The sequence below is a fragment of the Chrysemys picta genome, chromosome 2, assembly GCF_011386835.1.
Source record: "Chrysemys picta bellii isolate R12L10 chromosome 2, ASM1138683v2, whole genome shotgun sequence".
NCBI classification, from domain to species: Eukaryota; Metazoa; Chordata; order Testudines; family Emydidae; genus Chrysemys; species Chrysemys picta.
Window position 1 is genome coordinate 252,101,450 of NC_088792.1, and position 27,945 is coordinate 252,129,394.

Sequence of the window (27,945 nt, forward strand, 5' to 3'; positions counted from 1 at the left end):
CTTTCCACTTACTTTTAATAAAAAAATAATTACACATCTGCTACAGGTTACAGGTAACTGCCATTACTGCAACAAGAACTTTTAAAAAAGGGAAACTAACAAATGCGAGGGCAAATGTATAACAAAAAATTATTAGTATTTTTACAATTTGATCAATATTTTACACAATGAGTAGGGGTAGATAAAATGCACAGTTACCTCTATTGCTAGGCAAAAAAACCAAAACTAGAACACCAGCAGCATGTTACAATGAACAGATAAACTCTAGAGAAGACCCTTTTTTATGATATTTAGTGAAACCAGCTTTTATTACACACACGAGAGAATTCTTGCCAGGGAGCCAGCATATAACGGATCAATGATTAATATTTAGGAGGGTACCCTGATGCCAAAGAGAAATTCTTTCCTTTTCCTGAAAGTGGCATTTATAAACACAAGAAGTTGTTAAAACAGTTGAGTATAACTGTTACCATCTTTTGCATTAATTTTCAAGTCCATTAATAGTTCAAGTAACTGAGTTATAAATCATTTGAAAGAAGAAAAAGTAAGGATTTGTCAGACCTCAAGTTTGTGAGTAAAAGGGATTTTTAGCAACATTCTTGCCGTATTGATGAGCTGCAATGTTCATCTCTCATATTCTGGCTCAAAAAAGATCTAGGGTGAAATACTGGCCCCATTGAAGGGCTATGACTCATATGAAGGGTCGGTTGGAAGGTTGTAGAGATTTCTTCTGCTCCTATTGTAAACAGTGGTGCCTGGCTTCCCTTCATACGTATTAGTAAGTGGGTTTTGAAACAAATGTTTTTTGAATTACATTTCTTTTGAAGTGTAGACACTTTAAATAGTTTCTGAAGCTTCATACATTCACCCAACAATGAATATTGGCCACCAAAGTTTAAAAAAAAAAATTAAAGCAAAATTAAAGCACTAGAAACAACTACAGAACAAAAATTTCTCTACACTTGGACAGTTTAAAGTAGATATTATTAGTAGAAAAATTTTCAATATTGAATTACTATGGTGATCACTGAGAAAAGAAAAATCATGTATTTTAATTAATAAATAAGCCATTAGAATCTACTTCAAATTTTTGAACAGTTTTCCATCCTAAACAATCAATATTTTGTATTTCTTGAATGAATTAAATTTTTTGGAGAATTTTAAATACGTAATCGGAAGTCTTTCCAAAAGTCTTTCCATATTTTAAAGCAAGTCTAGCTGAATTTTATATTGTACATAATTTGGAACCTTTCTTCAGTTTGTAAATAACTTTAGAATAAGTTCAAAGTTTTCAGTTCTTGTATGTTCTCATGCAGTGCTTTATGGCTATACTAGTGACCATAAATGAGTTATTGCTGGTGTCACCTCTGTAATCACCAATTAAACTCTTGCCAAAGTAGTATGGTGAAGACTTCTGGCTTCAGCTTTATTCTAACTTCATATATTTTTGTAAAGTATAATTTAAGTAGTTAACCATCAGTTAACTCAACACTTAATTTCTGGTATTGCTTAGCTGTATTGTTTGAAGCCCTACAGGAATCTCAGGACTGCAGATTATTCCCAAGCAGCAAATTCCCAGTGTAACTCTTCATTAATTAGTGAGTTGGATACACTAGGTAAGGTGCTTTATAACTGTGCACTAGAAAGGCCCAGTCCCATGTATTTAATTGCCATTACCTGCTATCATATGCTCACTTTGGGACATGAGACCAACTTGTGTCTCTTCTCACCACAAAGTCCACCTGCTCAAAGTTGTGACAAATAAAGTCTCATCATCAGCCCAGCCCTCTTAATTTGTTGTAGGAAAGAGAACTTCACCTCATGTGTCTCCTGCAAACTGAATAAGCCCTATTCAAATATAAGGATGTCACAGAGCTGGTTGAGCTTTCACTTGTTGGACACTCACCAGGCTGATTTGCTTAGATCCCAGCACTTGATGTATGTTCTTCTGAACTCCCATGAGTGCCAGGTACTGTCTCTTTTTTTGGCCTCTAGGCGTGGACTCTAACTAGGATCCCATGGTCCAGCTTTCCTAGTCCCCAAGACCAATGCCGAACTCCCTGAGACTCCCCAATAGCATACACACACCATCCCCAGAACTCCACCCTCCTGGGTCCTCTGGTTTATAGTTTAATCCATGCAAAGTAGGCCACTGGTCTGGTATTAAATCCAGCAGTCCTAGGATTTCACCCCCACTCGGTACTCAGACAAAACGGAATGTGGTTTTGTCCAGCATTGAATGGGGGTTGCCATTTTGAGGAGCATACTGCTCTGCCCCCACCAGCATGACCTCGCATGCAATGTGATGCCAGTGCGGGCTGCGTGATGACCTTTTCAAAATGGCACCCGGATGTGGCAGGAAATCCAAGTTCACCCTGGCAGGGGAGGGGTTATGCTGGCAAGAGCAGGCACATACCGTTCCTGAAAGTACCGGAATGTCCAGTATTCTGGGAATATATGAGTGACCACCCTAATGCAAAATAAGAAACACTTGTACACCATTCCCTGCCTGAGTGTTCATTGGGGTTTGGTCAGTGTCCTTTAGGGTCCAAGGTCTCCTTTCCTGGATCTCAGTCCTCCAACTCACAATCTTAAATTTGTAAAATGATAATCCTCCATCATGACTCCTACTCACAGTAGTAGTTGTATGAAAAATTCATAGACTGTAGGATGTGTGTGTGTGTGACTAAAGTCTGATTTTGCTACCTATAAACAGAAGTCACTGGTCCTGCTTACAGAGCTGGATATTTTTCAAAGCGAGTAGGGTGACTGGTCTCTTAATTAAGGAAATTTCTTTGATACAAGGCAATACAAGACATTTACAGCAGACATATGCTCACTTAGTTTTAATGTATTCAGATGGATTTTTAAAAACACGGTGCTGAAAAATCAAGTAAATCAACAAGATATTGTCCTTTAATATTGTTCTGTCAGATTTATTTGCAGTGTGAAATAAAAATTCAAATCAGATTTATGTTTTTTATCTCTGGGCACCATATCAAAGGGTATTTTATTAGGATTTGGGACCCGGTCCAAGTGCCCATTGAAGATGTCCATTAACTTCAGTGTGTTTTGGATCAGGCCCATTCTGAATTTCATTTAGCATTTACTATTTGAATAATGTTGAGAAAAATCATCACTTAACATTTAGAGGCATGTAGTTATAAAACTATTTTTTCTCTTTAATCACCAGGTGATGCCTTCCCTTGGACAATCAGTCTGCATCATTTCAGTGTGTATACTCTTCTTGGACAACAAATGACACTTAATTTAGTGGAACCCATGGGCTGTACTTCTACTCTAGCTGTCACTTCACAAAAACTACTTGCCTCAGGGCCAGAATCCAGACACTCGTTTGTTGTTTGCCTCCATGTCGACCTCGAGTCACTTGAAATAAAATGCTCGAACCCCCAGGTTGGTATATTTAATTGATTTATTAAAGGAAATTAAAAATAACTTGAATTAAGTACAATTGTTCTGCATTTTGTTGAGGAGGTTCTCTTTTATTAAACATCTTTTTTTTTTTTTAAACTGGGCCATCAAGATCAGGGTACTTAGATTAGATTTGCTTTGAAGCTCTCTCAAGTTTTGTAATTTAAACTCTTCTCAAAATGTAATAGCTACAGCATAAATGCATCTTTTGGCTGATGGACTGAAATCAGTTGCAGATGTACTGAAGCACTGCTCAACTGTCATTGTGAAAAAAAATGTTGAAGTGGTCTAATGTAATTTTTGATCAAATTCTCACAGTCTCTCATTCAGCATGGAATGTTTTCAAACAACCTATGATATGCTTTATTAAAGGGGAAAACTGAAAGGGAATTGTTTAAAAGAATGCAGATTGTCACCATAAATTTATTCTTTAAAAGGTAGGTATGTTACATGAACTACTGAAAAATGCATTTTAATTGAGTTAGATCCAAGTTACTCTACGGTGGCCTGAAGTCACTCCAAATAGGAGAGATTTTCTATGCAAATTTTCGATGCACTGAACTGTGTCTTTAATAATGTTTTTGTTGTCAGTTGTACCATCTTAATTATAGTTCTGATGAAGCTGGCACCTCTTGTTATTGATGTTTATAATTCAGGTGCCGTCAGTGTGCTTGATACTGTACAAGACACTGCATTCAGACGATTTCTTCTTCAAAGAGCTAACTATCAATTTTTTCCCATCTCCTAGAATTGGAAAGGATCTTGAAAGGTCATCGAGTCCAGCGCCCTGCCTTCACTAGCAGGACCAAGTACTGATTTTGCCCCAGATCCCCAAGTGGCCTCCTCAAGGGGGGGGACTCACAACCCTAGGTTTAGCAGGCCAATGCTCAAACCACTAAGCTATCCCTCTCCCCAATGAGACAAGACAGAGAAAAGAGACACAATGGGGTAGCCCAGTGAAGACGATACTTGAATTTTTTAACTATTACTGCTTAATAAAATAAAATAAAATAAAATAAAAGTATGTCATAAAAATGGCCATATTGGGTCAAACCAATGGTCCATCTAGCCCGGTGTCCTGACTTCTGCCAGTCCCAGATGCTTCAAAAGGAATGAACAGAACAGGGCAATTATCAAGTGATCCATCCCTTGTTGTCCATTCCCAGCTTCTGGCAGTCAGAGGTTTAGGCACATCCAGAGCATGGGATTGCATCCCCGACCGTCTTGGCCAGTAGTCATTGATGGATCTATCCTCCATGAACTTATCTAATTCTTTTTTTAACCCAGTAATACTTTTGGCCTTCACAACATTCCTTGGCAATGAATTCCACAAGTTGACTGCATGGTGTGAAGAAGTACTTCTTTTTGTATGTTTTAAACCTGCTGCATATCAATTTAATGGGTGACCCCTGGTTCTTGTGTTATGTGAAGGGGTAAATCACACTTTCTTATTCACTTTCTCCATGCCATTCATGATTTTATAGACCTCTATCATATCGCCACTTAGTCGTCTGTTTTCTAATCTGAACAGTCCCAGTCTTGTTAACCTCTCCTCATACGGAAGCTGTTCCACACATTTAATTGTTTTTGCTACCCTTCTCTCTACCTTTTCCATTTCTAACGTATCTTTTTTTAGACTAGAACTCAACACACATTCAAGGTGCGGGCATACCATGGATTTATATAGTGGCATTATGATATTTACTGTCTTGTTGTCTATCCCTTTCTAAAAGTTCCGAACATTCTCGTAGCATTTTTGACTGCTGCTCCCCATTGAGAGGATGTTTTCAGAGAACTATCCACAATGACTCCAAGATATCTTTCTTGAGTGGTAACTGCTAATTTAGATCCCATCATTTTGTATGTATAGTTGGGATTATGTTTTCCAAAATGCAATACTTTGTATTTATCAGCATTGAATTTTCATGTATCATTTTGTTGCCCAGTCACCCAGTTTTGTGCAATTTCGTTATCACTCTTTGCAGTCTGCTTTGGAATTAACTATCTTGAGTAATTTTGTATTGTCTGCACACTTTGCCACCTTGCTGTTTACCTCTTTTTCCAGATCATTTATGAATATGTTGAACAGAGTTGGTCCCATTACAGATCTCTAGGGGACCCGCTGTTTATCTCTATCCATTCTGAAAACTGAATATTTTTTCTGCCTTTTGTTTCCTGTCTTTTAACCAGTTACTAGAGGACCTTCCCTCTTATCCCATGACTTCTTAATTTGCTCTCTTTGGTGAGGGATCTTGTCAAAGGCTTTCTGAAAGTCCAAGGGCACTATGTAGACTTGATCTCTCTTGTGCACATGTTTGTTGATCCCCTCAAAGAATTCTAATACATTGGTTAGGCATGATTTCCTTTTACAGAAGCCATGTTGACTCTTCTCCAATAAATCATGTTCATCTATGTGTCTGATAATTCTGTTCTTTACTATAGTATCACCCAATTTTCCTGGTACTGAAGTTAGGCTTACAGGCCTGTAATTGTCAGGATCGCCTCTGGAGCCTTTTAAAAAAATTGATGCCACATTAGCTATCCTTCAGTCATCTGGTACAGAAGCTGATTTAGTGATAGGTTACATGCCAAAGTTACTGTTAGTTTTTGAATCTTATTTTAGTTCTTCAAATTCTTTTTTGGCCTGACTAATTATACTTTTACACTTGATTTGGCAGAATTTATGCCCCTTTCTATTTTCCTCAATAGGATTTGACTTCCAATTTTTAAAGGATGTCTTTTTGCCTCTAACCACCAATTTTACTCTGTCGTTTAACCATTTTTCAGTCCTCTTACTATTTCTTTTAATTTGGGGTATACGTTTAATTTGAGCCTCTATTATGGAGCTTTTAAAAAGTTTCCATGCAGCTTGCAGGCATTTTACTTTTGTGACTGTTGTTTTTGATTCCCTTTAACTAGCTTCCTAATGTTTGTGTAGTTTGGCTTTCTGAAATTAATTGCTCCAGTGGGAGGCTTCTTTTGTATTTCCGCTCCCCCCACAAGAATGTTAAATTTAGTTATATTATGGTTGCTGTTACTGAGCTGTTCAGCTATATTCACCTCTTGGACCAGATCCTGTGCTCTACTTAGAACTAAAAGAAGAATTGCCTCTCCCCTTGTGGGTTCCAGGACTAGCTGCTCCAAAAATCAATCATTAATGGTGTTGCCAAATTTTATCTCTGCATTCCTTCCTGAGGGGACGTACTCAGTCAATATGGAGATAGTTGAAATCCCCCATTATTATTGGGTTTTCTATTTGTATAGCCTCTCTAATCTCCCTCAGCATTTCAAAATCACCATCACCATCCTGGTCAGGTGGTTGGTAGTATATTCTTACTGCTATACTCTTATAATTCAAGCATGGAATTTCTGTCCATAGAGAATCTATGATACAGCTGGATTCATTTAAGATTTTACTATATTTGACTCTATGCTTTCTTTCACATATAGTGCTACTCCTCCAACTGCAAAACTTACTCTGTCATTCCTATATATTTTATACCCTGGTATTACCATGTCCCATTGATTGCTATCATTCCACCAAGTTTCTGTGTTGTCTGTTGTGTCAATATCTTCATTTGATAGCAGGCACTCAAGTTCACCCATCTTAGTATTTAGACTTCTTTCATTTGTATACAAGCACCTATTAAATTTGTCAATATTTACTTGTCTGCCTTCATGTGATGTAATTGAATGGGACTCTCTTTCATTGGACTGTTTCTCTTCAGCTCCTAGTTGTACTTTATCAACTTCTATCCTCTCCTCTTCACTAGGATATAGAGAAACCCTGTTAATAGATCGTTAATAGATCTTCCCCTAAGGATTGTCTCTGACCAAACCATATGCTCTTCCGCATCTGTCAGCTTTCTCCAGCCCATAGTTTAAAAACTTCTCTGTAACACTGGTCTACAATTTTTGAGAAGTCGTCTGCTTCAGAGATAAAATGTGCTATTTATTATGTATTTTGATGTGCTGAATTCAAATATGACAATTAAAACAACTGATTGGCTACTGTTTCTAAGATATTTAAGTTTTTACATTTTATGTCTATGTATATTGTGTAGATAGTAGAGTTTTAATCATAAATTGTAAACCTAGGTCTTTTCATGTGTTTATGGTTGCTTTACATGATAATATTTCACCGGTCCTGTTTATGTAACACTTTAAAAATCAGCAAAAGGCTTATATAAATAAAATTTATTATGAAACAAAAGGCAAAAAACTATTATGTACATAGTTTAGTCCTATTCAGTGTCTACTTGGCGCTTCTTGGCTTGTCTCTTGTATTCATTAAATGGAGCATCTCTTGTCACTGTCCAGCAATATTCTGCAAGCATTGATGGGCTCCATTTGCCCTGATAGCGTCTCTCCATTGTTGCAATGTCCTGGTGAAATCGCTCGCCGTACTCGTCGCTCGCTGCTCCGCAGTTCGGTGGAAAAAAATCTAGATGAGAGTGCAAAAAATTTATCGTTAGTGACATGTTGCAACCAAGGCTTTTGTATGCCTTGAGGAGGTTTTCCACCAACAACCTGTAGTTGTCTGCCTTGTCGTTTCCGAGAAAGTTTATTGCCACTAACTGGAAGGCTTTCCATGCCGTCTTTTCCTTGCCACGCAGTGCATGGTCAAATGAATCATCTCGAAGAAGTTAACGAATCTGAGGACCAACAAAGACACCTTCCTTTATCTTAGCTTCACTTAACCTTGGAAATTTTCCACGGAGGTACTTGAAAGCTGCTTGTGTATTGTCAATGGCCTTGACAAAGTTCTTCATCAGACCCAGCTTGATGTGGAAGGGTGGTAACAAAATCTTCCTTGATTCAACAAGTGGTGGATGCTGAACACTTTTCCTCCCAGGCTCCAATGACTGTCGGAGTGGCCAGTCTTTCTTAATGTAGTGGGAATCTCTGGCACGACTATCCCATTCGCAGAGAAAACAGCAGTACTTTGTGTATCCAGTCTGCAGACCAAGCAAGAGAGCAACAACCTTCAAATCACCACAAAGCTGCCACTGATGTTGGTCATAGTTTATGCACCTCAAAAGTTGTTTCATGTTGTGATAGCTTTCCTTCATATGGACTGCATGACCAACTGGAATTGATGGCAAAACATTGTCATTATGCAGTAAAACAGCTTTAAGACTCGTCTTCGATGAATCAGTGAACAGTCTCCACTCATCTGGATCGTGAACGATGTTGAGGGCTGCCATCACACCATCGATGTTGTTGCAGGCTACAAGATCACCTTCCATGAAGAAGAATGGGACAAGATCCTTTTGACGGTCACGGAACATGGAAACCCTAACATCACCTGCCAGGAGATTCCACTGCTGTAGTCTGGAGCCCAACAGCTCTGCCTTACTCTTGGGGAGTTCCAAATCCCTGACAAGGTCATTCAGTTCACCTTGTGTTATGAGGTGTGGTTCAGAGGAGAAGGATGGGAGAAAATGTGGGTCCTGTGACATTGATGGTTCAGGACCAGAAGTTTCATCCTCTTCCTCTTGCTCATCTGACTCAAGTGAGAATGATTCTGGTGCATCAGGAACCGGCAGTCCTTCTCCGTGGGGTACTGGGCGTATAGCTGATGGAATGTTTGGATAATGCACAGTCCACTTTTTCTTCTTTGACATACCTTTCCCAACTGGAGGCACCATGCAGAAGTAACAATTGTTGGTATGATCTGTTGGCTCTCTCCAAATCATTGGCATTGCAAAAGGCATAGATTTCCTTTTCCTGTTCAACCACTGGTGAAGATTTGTTGCACAAGTCTTGCAGCATATGTGTGGGGCCCACCTCTTGTCCTGATCTCCAATTTTGCAGCCAAAATAAAGGTGATAGGCTTTCTTAACCATAGTGGTTATACTGCGCTTTTGTGATGCAAAAGTCACTTCACCACAAACATAGCAGAAGTTATCTGCACTGTTCACACAGGTACGAGGCATCTCTGCTCACTTTGGCTAAACAGAAATGTGTCCCTTTGCAAAATCAAACACTGACAAATAAGAGAGCACGACACTGTATGATTTCTAGAGCTGATATAGGGCAATTTGTTCAGCAGAGTGATGTAAGCTTCGTTATGGTTTCATCATCCATGACTTCTAGGAATAACATGATGCAATTCATATCATGTATGACACAATACCAACTTCAGACTGCATCATTCATTGTTTTGCCTAAAAAGCAAGTACTGTCCAAACCCAGTCATAGATTTATTCATAGATCCAGTCAAAGATGTATTTTAGTCATTTCTGATTTAAATTGAGATCCCTTCCCTTTATAACTCACTTATCCTCTGCCATTCCCAAGTCAAGGGTCGTATATACTGACCCAATAGCATATCTTGAAAACTAGAGCCAATCAACAATTTTAAGCATCATTTTCGTTCTCAGTGACCCAGAATTAGTAAAGTTTGACTACATTTATTTCAGAAGCATTTTGGCTGTAGAGCAGTGTAATCCTTTTTAATTTTATATGCCAGCAGTCTTGGTTTAGGTGGAGCCCATCCTTCCAGCATAGGCTCCTCTTTTCCTAAAGGGATCCCCAGTTCCTAATAAACCTAAAACCATCCTCCCTACAGCATTGTGTCATCCATCCATTGAAACCCTGTAGTTCTACCTGTCTAACTGGCCCTGTGTGTGGAACTGGAAGCATTTCAGAGAATGCTACCATGGAGGTCTTGGACATCAATCTCTTACCTAGCAGCTTAAATTTGGTCTCCAGGGCCTCTCTCCTACCTTTCCCTATGTCGTTGGTACCTATCTGTACCACAAACACCAGCTACTATCCAGCACTTCACATGTCTGTTTAGATGTCTTGAGAGATCCGCAATCTTTGCACCTGGCTGGCAATTCATCATGCAATTCTCTGAATCATCATGAACCAGCTATCTGTATTTCTAATAATCAAATACCCCATTACTATTACCATTCTCTTCCTAATAACTGGGATTCCTTCCCCCAGAGTGGTATCGTCGGTGTGAGAAGATACCATGACATCATCTGAAAGGAGGGTCCCAACTATGGGATCATTTCCCTCCACTCCAGTTTGATGTTCTTCTTCCCTGAAACTTTCGTCCTCCTTGACAGCACAGAGGCTGTCAGACTGGAGGTGCAGCCTCTTTACTGTGTCCTGAAAAGTCTCATCTATGTACCTCTTTGTGTCCCTTGGCTCCTCCAGTTCAGCCTCTCTGGTCTGAAGAGCCTATACTTGGCCTTTGAGGGCCATGAGTTGCTTGCACCTAATGCACACATAAGCCACCTACCCACAAGGAAGGTAATCTTACATGCTGCACTCAGTGCAATAAACTGTATAGCCCCCTCTCTGCTACTGGACTTCTGCCTGCATTCTTTTTACTCCTGCGGATTTTTTTGCTTTTTTTCCTTTGCCAAAGATTCTTCTTCAAGTGGGGGCCTCTGTGTGTGTTCCATTCATGGAGTGCATGTGCCCCATGCACCTGAGACTGGAATTTTTTTTGTTTACAATGTGCATTGCTTTGCAAATGCAGCCTACTCTCCATACTCCCAGTCAAGAGTATAAGGTGCAGTGTGGACTGACCACCTCTCCAGTTCCTTTCTTCCACATGTGGTCTGAGATGGAACTTCCCTAGTATCTGTAGCTTTACTTGGTGTTCTTTGTTTTATTAGTTGTAAATAGTTGCAAATAGAACTTTTTAGTTTAGTTTTAGTTTTAGCTAAGCCTCTTACAGAGCTTTGGGGGTGCCCTCCATCTCTGGGTATTGGGTACCTAGCACGCCCAAAGCCCCAGGTTTCAAAAACTGGGTCCTTTGTCTATGGACCCTCATGGCCAGTTACAGCCCTGACATATATTTCTGTTGCCTCAGGAAAGCACATATTCCCTCCAACTGTAGCATCTGCCAGACTTTCAGTAGCCAAACTCATCAATCCTGTGAGTTCAAACTTCAAACATTCCTGATGGATTGCTTGATGAGACAAGAGTCCAACCCCAGCCTGTGCCCTTTCGAACACGATTGTCTCCAGCTCCAGGAACCCTGTAAGCAGAGTTAAGGACTCTAACAGAAAATGGGAATCATGAAGAGGATAGGAATGAACACCCTCACAACAACATACGTAAGAAATCCACTTCTAAATCCTCATTTAAGAAAAGAACCTTTTCCCTGACCCACTCAGTCAAGTAAGACTATGCATTCCAATATGGGTGTGTCAGGAGTTGAGAACTCATCCCTCAGCACTGAAAACTAAAAAGATTCAGAGGCTTCTATCTACTGAAGTAGCGGCACTGGGACTGTCCTTGGGAAAGGAGTAATTGGATGCCTCCAGCACTTATGGTACCGACTCACCTGGAAAAGGAATCGCTGGTACTGAGAACCAGTGCCTGACCAAAACTTGGACCCTGCGAGGTGGGGAGAGTATATGAGGCTTGCAGACGGTTCCTGCTGCTTATCTAGAGCCTCCCACCTCACAGGGTTCTCGAGCTCAGGATCCAGCCTGAGCCTGGAAGTCTACACTGCGGGTTTTTAATTGCAGTGCTGACATAGCCTGAGACTGTTCACAAAGGTATTATCAGTAGAGTCTCTGCAGCTGTGTCATGAGTTCCCTTACCTGGACAACTGGTTGCTCACAGGGAAGTCATGCCAGGAAGTTCAGGTAGCAACTCTATCCTTACTTGGCCTTTTACAATAATTAGGACTCTCAGTAAATGCAGAAAAGTCCACTATACGCCCCCCCATACAGACTATAGACTCTATTGGAACAACTCTGCACTCAGGACATACCTACTTCATGACTGGTTCCAGGCTATGATGATGCTCATCATATCAATGCTGAGGGAGCCCCCAAACAATAGTGAGATCCTGTCTCACCCTCCTAAGCCACATTTCCTCATGTACATATGAGAGACCTTGTGGGAAACTTTATCTTCAGTGTCTTCAGGTTTGGTTACAGACAGCCTATGTCCCAGACAGACACAGTCTAAATAAGTTGATTTTGTTCCTCCACGGTATAGTAGCCTCACTCAACTGGTGGAAAAACATGGAGACAGTGCATGTAGGGATTCTGTTCATCTCTCCTCCGCCCACCAAAAGTTGATTACAGATGCCTCTCTGTTAGGTTGGAGGAGCCCATGTAGATGAGCACTTATCCCGAGATACTCTGTGACCAAATGCTATACAGCAAAATGAAAGAGTTTTTCTACATGGTGTCAGCATCATCAGTGATCCCCAGAAGGTTTGGGGAGATCCCAACTATGTTGGACTATTTCCTTTCTCTAAAAATGTTGGGATTGTTGTTCAGCTCCTTTCAGGTACACTTAGCAACTACTAGTGCCTTTCAACCCCGGTGGACAACTATGCAATCGTCACCCATCTGGTCTACATGAGGTTATTTAAAGGCCTTTTCAGAGACATTTCTCCAGTACTGAAACCAGCCCCAGTATGGGATGGCAATCTAGTCCTATTTGCATTAACAAATCCCCCATTTGAACCTTTGTCCTCATATGCTTTCAGTCATCAATCCATGAAAGTTGCCTTTCTTGTCACAATTATCTCAACGAGGAGAGTGGAAGAACTGGGAGACCTTATGGCAGACCCTCTATAAACAGTCTTCCATAAGAATAAAGTTTCCTTAAGATTACATCCCAAGTTTGTTCCAAAGGTGAGCTCGGAGTGCCACCTGAACCATGTCATCCTCTTTACCTGTCTTATACCCAAAGCCACGTGTCAGAAGGAAGGACATGAAGCTCCACACTTTGGATGTCCGATGAACCTGGGCTTCCTACCTAGAGAGAACAAAATTCATCAGGAAATCCCCTAAACTATTTGTCCCCTTGGCTGAATGTATGGGAGGAGAAGCTGTCTCCTCATGGAGACTTTCTACATGGATTTCAGGCTACATCTTGCTTTGCTATAAATTGATTGCAATCCTGCCCCACAAGGTGGGAGGGTACACTTCACTAGGGCCCAGGTAGCCTCTGTAGCTTTCCTTCAAGATGTCCCTGTTCTCAAGATATGTAGGGCAGCAGTGTTAGCTTTGTGAGACATTATGCCCTGGTGCAGGCTTCGAGAGCAGGGGCCCCCTTTGGCAAAGTAATTCTTCAATCGGTGGGTACAGCCAAGTTCCTTGCACCCTCCTCCTGCTTGTGAGTCATCTTGAGTGGAATACATGTGAATACTGCTTGTGAGTCATCTTGAGTGGAATACATGTAGCGACCATCACCTGAGAAAGAAAGAATGATTACTTACCTTGTACAGTAATTGGAGTGCTTCGGGATGTGTGGTCCCTATGGGTATGTCTGTACTGCAGCTGGGGTGAACCTCCCAGTCAGGGGAGACATTAGTGGGGCTTGTGCTAGTTCACTAAAAATAGCTGTGTGGATGTTGCTGTACCGTCAGAGGCTCAGGCTAGCTGCCCAAGCTCAAGCCCACCCTACCCCCTGGCTCCAATCTTGGGTAACTAGCTTGAGCCTCTATCAGTGATGCAATGTCCACACTGCTATTTTTAGCTTACTAGGTTGAGCCCCACTAGCATGAGTCTGTTTACCCAAGCTGGAAGGCTTGCTCCGAACTGCAGTGTAGACATACCTTATGTGTATTCCACCACCACCTCTCCTTCCCTTGAGCTTTGGATCCTTATCCTTAGACTATTCCTGGTAGAAGAGGAACTGGAGAGTGGTTGTCTGCACTGCCCTTAAATCCTCAACTTGGAGCATGAGGAGTAGGGACACTGCTAACAAAAAAATATTTTGGTCTCAGGCGCTACAGTTGCATACGCACCTTGAGTGGAATAAACACAGGGACCACTCATTATGAAGAACTCCAGTTACTGTATAAGGTAGGTAACCATTCTTTATAAATCCCCATCTCATAAACACTTACTCTCATATATATATATATATATAAAAAATAAAGATTTGCTGGATCGGGGCCTAAGTCTGGAAATGATAACGTTGTGGTTGCAGGGGTAATCTTTACATTGTCCCTTGTGCACATGCATTACAATGTGTTCTTTAATCAAATGCTCTTTTTTCCCCTTGCCTCATTCAATGCACATATTGGATGATGGTCTGTGTGTAAGGCAAATGTTCTGAATTTATTTATTTATTTTATCCTCAATGTGTGGTCCCCTGCCCCATTCACTGCACATTCTCCAAGCCCACATTATAGACTCTGCCTCATTCGCTACACGCCCTCCACTTTATGCAATGGATGAGACTAGGGTTCAAAGTGTGTAGGTTGGATGATGTGTGATGAAATTGGCAGGGGATTACACACTGAACAGTGAAGATAAAAATTAAACATTGAACAGCTGCCACAATTCACCAAGATCCATCCAGGCTGCACAATTACTATGATCATGTTATAAAAGCATATTCAGAAAGAGGCAGAATAATGAAGTGCAGACAACTTTAATTTTGACATTTCAAGACTTTTGAGAGCTTCACTTTGCAACCTTAACAATATTTTTACATATTTTTGTATGGAATAATATTGCACAATTTTACATCCTTTGGAGCCTGCCTTATTCCATATTCATCTTCATAATACTGACTTAAACAGAATTACACCCACTCACATAATGGTGATTGTGGCTCAGGCTTTCATGCAGCTCTGACCTTCAGATTGTAGTAGATCTTATAGGTCATAAATGATTCACAAAAGCCATTGTAGTGTTAATTTCTTAATTTTGTTGCCATACATGCACCTAATATCCTAAAACAATTTTTTTTTAAGCAAATAATCTGGTCACTTCTAATTCCTTTTTCCTAAACTTTCAAAGGCTCTGATCCAGGGGTGGGCAAACTTTTTGGCCCGAGGGCCACATCTGGGTATAAAAATTGTATGGCAGGCCATAAATGCCCATGAAATTGGTGGTGGGGGTGTGGGAGGGGGTGAAGGCTCTGGCTGGGGTTGCGGGCTCTGGGGTGGGGCTGAGGATGAGGGGTTTGGGATGCAGGAGGTGCTCTGGACTGGGACCAAGGGGCTCTGGGGTGGAGCCAGAAATGAGGAGTTCAGGGTGTGGGAGGGGGCTTCTGGGCTGGGGCAGGGGGTTGGGGTGCGGGGGTGGTGGTGTGAGGGCTCCGGCTGGGGGTGTGGGCTTTGGGGTGGGGCTGGGGATGAGGGGTTTGGTGTGCAGGAGGGTGCTCTGGGCTGGGACCAGGGGGCTGGGATTTGGAGAGCAGGAGGGGGCTCTGGACTGAGTCAGGGAGTCGGGGTATGGAGAAGGTGAGGGCTTTGCCTCGGGGTGCGGGCTCTGGGGTGGGGCTGGGGATCAGGGGTTTGGGGTGCAGGAGGGTGCTCCAGGCTGGGACCGAGGGGTTCAGAAGGAGGAGGGGGATCAGGACTGGGGCGCAGGGGGGTTGAGGGCTCCAGCTGGGGGTGCAGGCTCTGGGGTGGGACTGGGGATGAGGGGTGCAGGAGAGTGCAGGAAAGTGCTGGGGCAGGGGGGGCTGGGGGCGGGGCAGGGCTCAGAGGTGCAGGCTCCGGGCAATGCTTACCTCAAGCAGCTCTCGAAAGCAGCAGCATGTCCCTCCTCTGGTTCTTATGTGGAGGCGCAGCCAGGGGGCTCTGCGTGCTGCCCCATCCACAGGCGCCACCCCTGCAGCTCCCAGAAGCAGCAGCATGGCCCCCTATGGCTCCTACGTGGAGACATGGCGCTGGCCAGGCAGCTCTGCATGCTGCCCCATCCGCAGGTGCCACCCCTGCAGCTTCCTTTGGCCGCGGTTCCCAGCCAATGGGAGCTGCAGGAGGTGGCGCTTAGGGCAGGGGCAGCATGTGGAGAGAAACCTGGCTGCCCCTACGCATAGAAGCCATGCGGCAAGCCCCCGACCCCGCTCCCCAGCTGGAGCTCAAGGATTAAAAGGCCTGATGGGACGGATGCGGCCCACGGGCCGTAGTTTGCACACCCCTGCTCTAATCACTTACCTTTATTCCATTCGTGTGTTATTGTGTCAGTTTAAATAAATTAATCTGGTTTTGAGTTATAGGGTTGCAGAAAACAACTCAAAACACAGCACTATTTTCTGTAGCCCTGTAACCAAAATATTGTCAAAGTGATTGCTTTTCAAAATGGGTGAAAATATTTACATTTATGCTCTATCTAAACTTGGAGTTGGGGGTGTGATTCCCATGGAGTCCAGGCGGGTTTGTACTTGAGACAGCTAGTCCGTGCAGCCGTTCACAGCTGCCTGTGCCACTGTGGCTATACTATTTTTAGTGCATAAACTCAATGAGAGCTAGCATAAGTATGTCTGCGTGAGCTAGGAATCACACTCCTAGCTCCAAGTGTAGACATAGCCTGGGTCTTAAACCTTTAGTTGCTAAGTTTTACCCCACAAGTAATACTTAAAATGGAGTTAATCAGATCTTGAAAATAAATATGTATAATGGAAAATCTGATCATTAAATCCTGCTGTCATGGGCAGTACTTCTATAACCTATGATGTTATTCATTCAGTTACTAATAATTTTAAATGCTATACAAAATGAAACCAAAAGGGACTAACAATTTATTTGTGTTTAGAGAAGGGCCTTGGGGGTTGCCCACTTCCCCTGCTTTATTTAAGCAAAAGTCATAAACATCAGATTCTGAATTTTTTTACCAGATGTTCAGGAATAGAAGATGGAAAATAAAATTACATAAACAGCATCTGATACCTATAAATTCACAGTAGGATAACCAAGAAACCTGATTCTTTAGAGTGGCAGACTATATTTTGTCTGTGGATGGCAGCCTTAAATTATCATATATTTACTGAATTTGTTAGATGGTAACAAAGAACTACGTATTTTACTATTGAGTTACTACGTATTGATTTGGGGCTAAATTCTGATGTTCTTAGTCCCTTGAAACCAATCAGAGTTTTCCATGAATAATATCATCAAGGTTTGACTCTTAGTTTTTATCAGTTTGTTTTCAATTTTGTGCTAACAAATTATTCTAAAAACATGAAATACCTGCAATCTGTTGAACTTCCATATCATGCATAATTAATTAATTCTGAGCGGGGTTATGTGTTTTGATTTATTTTTGAGAAAGAAACTAATTAGCTCAACAACTGCTAGCAGTTACTCTTTGTTAATCATCAATTTATTTCTAATTTTGAAGAGATTACTGAACCTAATGATAATTATATATCTACCGCAAAGTTTAAGAAGTGTTGCCAATGCTAGGAACAAAAGGAGACTTCACACTGATGTTGGCCCTTCTTTAATTATTAACAATATGTGGGACTGTTCAAACAGTTCCCTTGCAAAAGTTGCCACCAGCATGGTAAATAGAAACCACCTCCTTTTTAAGAAACAGAAGCCACTGAAATGTAATGAACCGTATTTCAAAATATCAGCAAATTAAAATGGAGCTTCACCATGCTCTCTGCAGAGTTGGATTCTAATATAACTTTGGGGTTATGGCTCTTTTTTGCAAGAAAGTTGAGTATTTATTCTATTTTTATATATATTCTTGAAAACTATTTTCTCTCACCTAACAGAACTTAGATTTTCTTTTTTAATCTGAAAAATGTATTTCCTTCTGGCTTGATCCCTAATTTTAGCAATTTTGTTCATTGTGAACCAGTCTCTGACTGCTGACATAGATGTCACCTGCTGAGATAGTTTTATATACTTCCACCAACCACCTCCATTTAAAATAATATCCTCTTAATATGGGAAAGAACTCTTAGCTTAGTGAAAGTTGAAACTCTCTTTCCAACTTCTCAGCTCTGGGACACTCTAGTAATAAAATTCTTCACTGGATTATTTGTGATTGTGGACATGCACATGGCAATGACACCAATCCTTCACGCTCTCTGCTTCTGTCTTTCTTATGAGTAATGGGGTACTGAAATTGTGAGAAATCCTGCTTTCGTAGGGCACCAGTTCCTTAAACTATCCACTAGTCTCTTGACCAACCTTTTTGAGTTTCCAAGAATCTATCCACATTTGGGTCTATCCGAGTAGCCCACTAAACTCCCAGAAATGATTAAACTTTCACTCTTGTTATCAGATCATTCATTTTTAAAATTGGAAAGTTTTGTTATTTCTTTGCTAGTGTAGAGTCAGCCCCAGTTAATAATATACAACTTAATCAGTCTGAAGTGTGTTATTTTCAATTATGTGGAAACAAGTATGAAAATCTGAATGTAATAGTTTTAAATAACACTGTTTAATGATTGTGGTTAGTTACAGTAATTAAAGTAATAATTAAGTAACTATCACAGAATATCAAAGTACTAGGGACATATGAGACTCTTTTAAACTTAACGAAAATACATTTCTGCTACAGACAGAACAACTATCATTGTTCGATTATTACTCTTAATGTAGGAAGACATAAATGCAATTCATCCACTGTTAACAAAATACTGTGTATCAAAAAGTTATATGACCTGCTCATTGTAAGTCTTGAATCTTCGAAAGAAAAACCCAAATGAATTAAGAAGCTTTTTATAAAACTCCAGCATTTCACCTCTTAAGAAGTGACTGTAGCATAATCTTTGAAACTTCATCACACATTCACACGCACAAAATCAAGTACTGTTTTATATCAAATATAGATTGACAACAATGTTTTCCTGCATCTGTTCTGCCCACATAAGAAGCCAGCTTCATAGTCTGGATGTGTCCTGAGGCTGAAACTTCTTATAAATATAAGAATTTTTTATAATGGCAGCTGGGTATGGTATCCAGCTGTGGATCTGCTTATGTATTGTTTGAAGTATTCTCTGGACTTGTTTTATATAGTATATGACAATATGTTGTCATACAAATGTCATGATTAATGCTTATTTACGAACGCTTGTGTAAATATCTAAGAACTGAGTCAAACAATGTGCAAGTTAAACAGTATGTTTTCTGAATATTGGAATGACATATCCCAGGAGGCTATTGAGTTGGATAGTGGATGTTCTTTCTGCGTATATAGAACAGTTTCATATATAGCATGGAATCATCATTTTAATATTGTTAAAAAGGAGTCTCTCTTACATTGTTTATAACATAACAACATTCATATTCCTTTTTTCATGTGAGTTTGCCTTTTCATAAGAATCAACTAAAAGGGCAGTCAGTATTTCTATGTGTGAGATAATGCAGAAGTTAGATATAGTTTTTTTTATTGCTAAAACTTTTACTAATGAAAATTTTACAAGACCAGATTTATGACATATTTTTATGAACTATGTATTGTAGTTTGATTTTCTACTATATGTTTAGACAAGCAGTGCTTTCTGAGCAAAATCACTATGTTGTAATTGTTAATTCATTTTATAGCAGCATAGTCTCTTATTAGGATGTTATACATTGTAAAAGTATTGAGCTCTGATATGTAGTTTAAACCTCACTGGAGGATTTTGATGGCTGTGATGGATTTTCGTACACCTAATTATGAAGAACTTCATCTATTTTTTCTTCTTTAGATACAGCTTCTGTATGAACTGGCTGACATCATGAGCAAAGTCTGGAATAAGATTCAGAAGAGAGGTATGCTGTATCAATCTTCTGTCTACACGGAGTCCATGACAGGGCCTGCTCCTCCTAGCTCTCCAATTAAAAGTAGTGTTGGGACAGCTCCACCGGATACCAGCACATATAGCCCATCTGCTGACTTTGGAACCACTACAGAGGTAAGTGTTTCTGAAAAAAATATCCTATGAAGGACGATCTGCAAAATGTGGCAAGTGACCAATTAAGAATCACAAAGATAAAATAAGAGTAACTGTATTCCTATATACTGTAGTTTTGCCTATAATCCTCTAAACATGTAATATTATAAATTTGGGGAAACTGGAGGAGGAAGGAAGGAAAATGGTTACAATATTGCTGCCATATTAATTATATAACTAGCTCACTGCTATTAGAAAGGGATGAATGCTGATTCTTTTAGACTATAAGTAGGGCCCTACCAAATTCATGGTCCATTTTGGTTAATTTCACAGTCGTAGGATTTTAAAAATAGTAAATGTCACCATTTCAGATACTTAAATTTTAAATTTCACGGTGTTGTAATTGTAGGCATCCTGATACAAAAAGGAGTTGTGGGGGAGTCACAAGGTTATTGTAGCGGGGGGTTGTGGTACTGCTACTCGTACTTCTGCGCAACTGCTGGTGGTGGCGCTGCCTTCAGAGCTGGGTAGTTGGAGAGCGGCGGCTGCTGGCAAGGAGCCCAGCTCTGAAGGCAGAGCAGCAGCGCAGAAGTAAGGATGGCATAGTATGGTATTGCCACCCTTACTTCTGCGTTGCTGCCTGCAGAGCTGGGCCCTCAGTCAGCAGCCGCCACTCTCCGTCCGCCCAGCTCTGAAGGCAGCACAGAAGTAAGGGTGGCAATACCACAACCCCCCCTAAAATAACCTTGTGACATCCACCCTTCCCCCCGCAACTCCGTTAAGGGTCAGGACCCTGAATTTGAGAAACACTGTTCTCCCCCATGAAATCTGTATAGTATAGGATAAATGTACACAAAAGACTAGATTTCATGGGGGGGGGATCAGATTTCACAGTCCGTGACGCATTTTTCATGGCTGTGAATTTGGTAGGGCCCTAACTATAAGTGTAAGAAAATTATATGTAGGTGTTTTTTAAAACAGAATATGAAGGAGTTTTTCAGGTGCAGAATTATAAAGGTGATGGTAGGTGGCCTATATATTTTTGCTGGGGCTAGGGCCAGGTGAGTTTTTGTCTTTAGTTTACTGCCTGGTCTACAGCTTGCACAGGTTGTATTGATAGCCATATTTGGGCATGGAGAAGAATTTTCTTTCCTACTATACTGGCTGAATCAAGGTGGGTTTTTCACCTTCATGGATGCATCTGCTGAGCCTATTTTATGAATGTGGTGCCTTTCAGGCAGTTGTCACGGAGCATAATAATGCTCATGGCAACTGGAGACTATGCACTTGGAAAGTCATGGGACTTGTGACTTTGCATCAATGTGGTTGTTAAGGTCAGCTGGTTAAATTAATTAACTGTCCTGATACAAACCCAGCTCATGGGTATATTGATGGGTCAAGGAGCTAGTGGTAAACATATTGGGTGGGATAAGGATAGTCCTATGCCGTGCTGCATGTATGGAATGCCTGGTTCTTTCCACAGACATGAAAGTATGGGAAGTACAGTTCTGGAGAGATAGTTTTCCATTTTTTGGATAAGCTTGGCTGTTCTTAGAGCAGGCCTTTATGACACATTTGTGGGAACAGGGTTAGCCAGTTAGTTTGAATTCTGGAGTTCTATTGAATAAAGTTGTGACCAAAATTGCTTTAACTCTATACAAATTGTCAGCGTGTTAATTTTAGGGCAGTTGGAGGCTGGGAGGAATTGGAGGTGGTGACTGGCACTGCCCACATTTCACATCCATTTTACATAGAATCAGAGAGATTATTGTCATTAAAAGGGTGGAATTGGAATTCTTCTTGTTAATCTAGTTCCATTGCAGTATTTGCCTTGGGTTACTGGAGTTGCTTGGGTTTCATTTTTATTGATATGTTAGTTTATTATGTATGCTCTACCATGCAAAATCTAAACTGGATACAAAAGTTAAGATAAACAATAACAGTGACAAAACATTATGGCTACACAACCAACAGTTCATCAGCTACTGACATTAAATCCCTTGTTTTTAAAAACAATAACCACCACCGCCATTATAAATAACTATATGTTTTGCATCCTCTTTTCTTTATATTAACAGCAGTGTATAAGAATTTGGAGTACTTGCTGTACCCAGACAACTATGTGAAACTGATTTAGTAATTTTTAAAATCAATTTGTGGCTAAAGTGGTTGTGGTATGATGGATCCATGTGAAGCTACTGTATCCTTTCCCCTTGAAAATTTTGTTGAATCATTTATTTCACTTCAGTTTTTTCTCCTGCTCTCAAGAAAATGTCAAGCTCTAGCCAAGCAAGATTTATGTCTTGACCTGAACCTAAGTGTAGCATTGTGAGTTAGCCAACAAAGGATGATACCAAAAAATGAAGTCAATAATTTTCCTTTCTGAGACTGAGCACATTATCTCAGTCAGCTATTCAGTACAGTACTTAGAACCAGTATTTGTCCTCAGTGTTTGATTTCTCAGTTAGAAGCTTATTACAGCATCACTGAAGCATCAGGCAAACTACCCAGTTTCTATCCTCCTTTCCAATGTGGATTGCATCATCACACAGGACGATGATTTTAATGCTTGTATTTAGATAAAGTTGCAGGTTGTGTGAAGTAAAAGTTTTGCTTTTGCATACCTCTGAAATTGTAATTCGGAGAGATCATGAGGCTATTGTAGTGGTAAACTAAATCTAATCTGTGAATTACCAGCAAAGCAAAAGTATATCTATAGTATGTTAAAATAAATTTAAATGTATGTGTCAGAATGACAGTGTATTACATTCAATCCTGTGGCCTTAATCCTAGTTTATTGATAGTGATTCATAATAGAATACTTAATTTATACAGTACTTTCCAAAAATGGATCACAAAGCACTTTACAACGAAAAATATAATTGTGCTAGAGACTGTACAAACACATTGTTAAAGATAGGTCTTGCTATAAGGAGTTTACCATCTAAACATGCAATCAAAGAATAGTAGGGAAAAGAGAGCCACAGTCAGAAAAATAACCTCTCTGAGGCCATGCAGCATGTTATTGGCAGAGATGAGAATACAATGCACATGCCCTAAATTCAAGTCCAGTGGCCTAAGCAATGGACCACACTAACTCTTGATTGGGATTAGATTCTATTCCATGCACATGGGGCAACATGGAAGAAGGCACAAAGACATGAATGGGAGAAAATGAAAGGGTATTTAGGCTGGTAGCATTTGTGGAATGAAGGGAGTGAGGGGGAAAATGGTAGAAGATGAAGCTTGAGATATAGGGTGAAGCTTTGTTGGGTAGGAACTTGAAGATGAGGATTAGAAGATTAAATTTGATAGAATTAGCAGGAGTAAGCCTTCAGAATGACTTAAACAGGGGACTAGTGCTGTCTGATCGACGGCTACGTTTTTAGTGAATTAGATGGGAACAACATGAGTATTAGGGAAGTCACAGAGGAGGCAGCAGTCAAAGTTGGAGATAAGCATGTGCACAAGTTTTTTCACCATTGGAAAAGAACGGAAAATTTAAAACATTGTGAAAAAAGAAGCAATACGTTTAGGGATAGCCTCTTTGTGTGACAAGAGGAATCAGATTGTGTCCTAAAATAGACCAGGAGGCTGAGAATGGTGCAGAGGAAAAGGGCTTGTAGTAGCTGGTGCATTTGGAAAGCAAATGGTTGAAATATCCTATGAGAATCCTGGACCCAGTGGCTTGCTGCCGTAAGCCAAGATAGAAACAAATTAGCCTTTAAGGACAGTTCAACATGGTATGGAAGCCTCCTGGAAAGGCTCTAACCTTAGCCCAAAGGGAGGTGGTAAGTAAAGGAAATAGGAAAGTACCTCCTTGCACTCCCCCTCCCCTCATCTTCACAACCAAACTGAAAAGCAAGCTTAAAGAGTCTGAGTGTGTGAGTAAGTATGGAGAATTCATATTAGAAAAACATATAGCCATGAGATCCTGGGCTAGCATTAGTAGTGTCATCTGTATGGATATGGAAGTCCTTCATGAGTCTTTGAGATGACAGTATCAGGTTCTGGGAGAAAGCCAGTCACCACTAGGTGTGACCCATATGCCACTAGGATACCCCGTAGTCTTCCTGATTCTACTTATTTTTCTTTTAATTTTCTCACTTAATTTCTGAGATTTTAAAATGAAGGTAGCCACTATTTTGACATGACAGACTGAAACCATGTGGGCTGCTGTGCAGGAAGCAGCTTACCGCCCCCCCTCCAGCCCCCCAACTATTCCTGGACCTACATACTTTCCTCCTGACATCATTGACATTGCAGGTGCACCGGGAGAGTTGTAAAGGAAATGGAGGCCATAGTGTTATTTCACAGGGGGGAAAATCAGTGTTGGCCAAATAGAGTATGACACAATAAAAAGAAAATAAACCTTACTCTCAAGTTTCTAATAGGCTATTGCTGACAGAGTAAAAATAAAATTATAAAGTAATTCTGTTGTGCAGTTGTCATTGGTTGTTTCAGAAATTATAGTGTATTGGCGGAGCATTTCCAAAAGTCAGAGTGCCAGTAAGGGTTGATGTCATCATAACAGAGTTGCCGTTCCACTCTTTGAGGAAGGAATTGTCAACCCTTTAAAATCAAATGTGGGAAACAAGCAAACAACAAACCTCTTCCAAAACAACTCAAGGCCATTTTCCTCCTGGGGGGCAATTAATCTCTCATAGATCCCTTTTTCAGCAGGGTGGCTTAATTAAAACAAACATACAAATAAAATTCCCCTATGGGTACAGTGGCCACGGAGTTCTGGTCCTCCCTTGAACTGAGAGGGATGGGACTGAGGAGAAAAGAGAAAATCTCTTGACTCCAGTCCCCACTTGGGATGAAGCTGCAAGCATCAAGGATTACCCCCATCCTCCTGAAAGCTTTATGCCCCATTTAGACGGGGTTTATTTGCACCAGTGGAGTTAAACCACTGCAAATCACCGTTGTAGAAGCAATAGTGCAGTGCATTGACAATGGGGGTTTGTAGCGGAGTAGTTATACTACTACACACACCTAGGGTTACCGTATTTCAGCAAGCAAAAAAGAGGACGGGAGGAGCCCCGCCCCCGTCCTGCCCTAGCCCCGCCCCTGCCCCCACCCACTTCCCGCCCCCCTCAGAACTCCCAACCCTCCCCCCACTCCTTGTCCCCTGACTGCCCCCTCCTGGGACCCCTGCCCCTAACTGCCCCCCAGGACTCCACCCCCTACCTAAGCCTCCCTGCCTCTTGTCCCCTGACTGTCCCCTCCTGAAACCCTCCCCCCATCCTAACTGGCCCCCTAGGACCCTACCTGTACCCTAACTGCCCCAACCCTTATCCACACCCCCACCCCCAGACAGACCCCTGGGACTCCCACACCCCATCCAACCACTCCCCACCCCCTGACAGCCCCCCCCAACTCCCGACCCATCTAAACCCCTCTGCTCCCTGTCCCCTGACTGCTCCGATCCCTCTCCCCACCCCTGCCCCCTGACAGCCCCGCCCCCATAACTCCCTCCCCCCGCCCCACTCCTTGTCCCCTGACTGCCCTCTCCTGGGACCCCTGCTCCTAACTGCCCTCCAGAACCCCACCCCCTACCTAAGCCTCCCTGTTCCTTGTCCCCTAACTGCCCCCTCCTAAGACCCCCCCCACCCTAACTGCCCCCCAGGATCCTACCCCCTACCTGTACCCTGACTGCTCCAACCCTTATCCACACCCCCACACCCACCCCCAGACCCCTGGGACTCCCACGCCCCATCCAACCACTCCCCACCCCCTGACACCCCCCCCAGAACTCCCGACCCATCTAAACCCCTCTGCTCCCTGTCCCCTGACTGCTCCGATCTCTCTCCCCACCCCTGCCACCTGACAGCCCCACCCCCAGAACTCCCCCCCCTCGCTCCTTGTCCCCTGACTGCCCCCTCCTGGGACCCCTGCTCCTAACTGCCCTCCAGAACCCCACCCCCTACCTGTACCCTGACTACCCAAAACCTTATCCACATTCCCCCAGAAAGCCCCCCCCCCGAACTTCCGATCCCCCCCCGGCTCTTGACTGCCCCCTCCAGAACCTCCCTGCCCCTTCTCCGACCCCCTGGCTCCCTTGTTGTTGGCCTTCGGTTCGCCTAAGGTCTTTGTGAGCTTGCTCAGGAACTGCCTGAGCCGTTCGTCCTGGTGAGCAGGGGAGGAGCTCCAGACTGCCGGAGGCGATCTGCGAATGCAGGGAGGGAGGGAGTGAGCTATGCTGCAGGGGGGAGGAGGGACTCTCTCTGGCTGTCGGAGCCCCATGTAAGTGGCACCATCCGGCTGCCCTGTTAGCCGCGCGCGCTCTGCATTGGGGGGGGGGGGGGGGGGGAAGTCCGGACATTTACAAATTACCCCCGGACGCTATTTTTAGCTCAAAAATCCAAACATGTCCGGGGGAATCCGGACGAATGGTAACCCTACACACACCCCTCCCCCAAATAACCAACAACAATAAAGCCTGTATATACAAGATCTGAGCTTCTTATGTCTGCCACTCTATGAGGCACAGTTGTCAGCTCCACCTTTCAACTGCCCAAGGGGCGACAACCGTCAGCCCCTAAAACCAAGGCAGTTCTGACTGGCTAGGCTTTTCCTTTAAGCCCTGTGTAAGGGTGCAATTCCTTCATGGTTTAGCCAAAGACGGATTATTGTATAAACACCTTATTGTAGTCATCTTAAGAACTCTGGAAAGATCTGTCTGTATAGACTGAATTGCAGTAGCATGCCTACTGGAACCAAAACTAGCATTTTAAAACCTTGCATTAATTGTTACACACACGTTGTAGTTAGTCCTTGCTAATCACTTTCTGGGTGTCTATTGAAATCTAAATTACTTTTTGCAAGTCCATAGCTGTCCCCTCTTTCACTGCCCCATGTGTGACAGTACTCCCCAATGCTTCCCCTTCAGGTTGCCTCAGAGCAGTGGGAAGAGAGAGAGAGTGTGTGTGTGTGTGTGTGTGTGTGTGTGTGTGTGTTGCCAACTTTCTAATTGCACAAAACCGAACACCCTTTCCCTGCCCTGGACCCTTCTCTGAGACCCTGCCCCCACTCACTCCAACCCCCGCTTCCTCTGTTGCTCACTCTCCCCCACCCTCACTCACTTTCACTAGGCTGGGGCAGGGCGTTGGGAGGGGATTTGGGGAACGGGGTCTGGCAGGGTGTTCTGACCTGGGGCTGGGAGTTTGGGTGCAGGTGGGGTGAGAGGTCTGGGAGGGAGTTAGGGTGTGGGAGTAGGTTCCAACCTGGGGCAGAGGCTTCCCTAGGGGCTGCAGGGCCATGCCGTTCGCTTCCGAGAGTTGCATGGAGCCAGAGAAGGCAGGGAGCCCACCTTAGCCGTGCTGTGCCGCCGACTGGATTTTTAATGGCCCGGTCAGTGGAGGTGACCGGAGCCACCAGGATCCCTTTTCAACCAGGCGTTCTGGTTGAAAACCGGATGCCTAGCAACCCTATTCTGCTCCTCGCTCCCTAGATTTGAGTCAAGCTGATTCCCCTTATTTTCCACACTGTCTGGATTCCAGCAGGGGGTGCATTGAGAGCACAGAACAGAGAGTCTCCCTCCTATCAATGCTGGCGCCTGGTGGCCAGGAGAATTAATTGCAGGAAACATTCTGCTTGATCCCTGAGCACTACTATATGCATGACACTTGGCAGGGCTGCAAGTTGTAAAAAAAACCTTATTTTGAACAACAGTTGGCCATTTCATTTTACCAAACATTTGGGAAATACTTTTATCATCACAATTTATCTCTCTCCTTAAGGTGGAATGTTTAACTTTTCATACCTACTAGTACTTAATATAAAACTTCTAGATATACACATTTTGGTTTTTAAGGGTGGGATTTTCAAAAGTGCTCAGCATTGGCCTAGCTCTGCTCCCAATGAAGTCAATGGGAGGTGATGTCAGTGGGAGCCAAGATAGGTTCATTCTGGGTGCTTTTGAAAAATCCCATAATATAT

At 42.3% G+C, this 27,945-nt stretch overlaps 1 protein-coding gene across 19 annotated transcripts in view; it reads left to right on the forward strand.

The window, feature by feature from the left end:
- Positions 1-27,945, forward strand: part of VPS13B (vacuolar protein sorting 13 homolog B) — a 943,390-nt gene that overhangs the window by 532,701 nt on the left and 382,744 nt on the right. For all 19 annotated transcript variants that reach the window (XR_010598024.1, XR_010598025.1, XR_006173164.2 and 16 more), the window contains 2 exons: positions 3,194-3,414; positions 19,816-20,022. Coding sequence is in view for 16 of the 19 variants with exons in the window: in XM_065582180.1 (XP_065438252.1) it covers positions 3,194-3,414; positions 19,816-20,022 (428 nt within the window). In the remaining 3 variants the exon portion in view is untranslated. The remainder of the gene's footprint in view (positions 1-3,193; positions 3,415-19,815; positions 20,023-27,945) is intronic.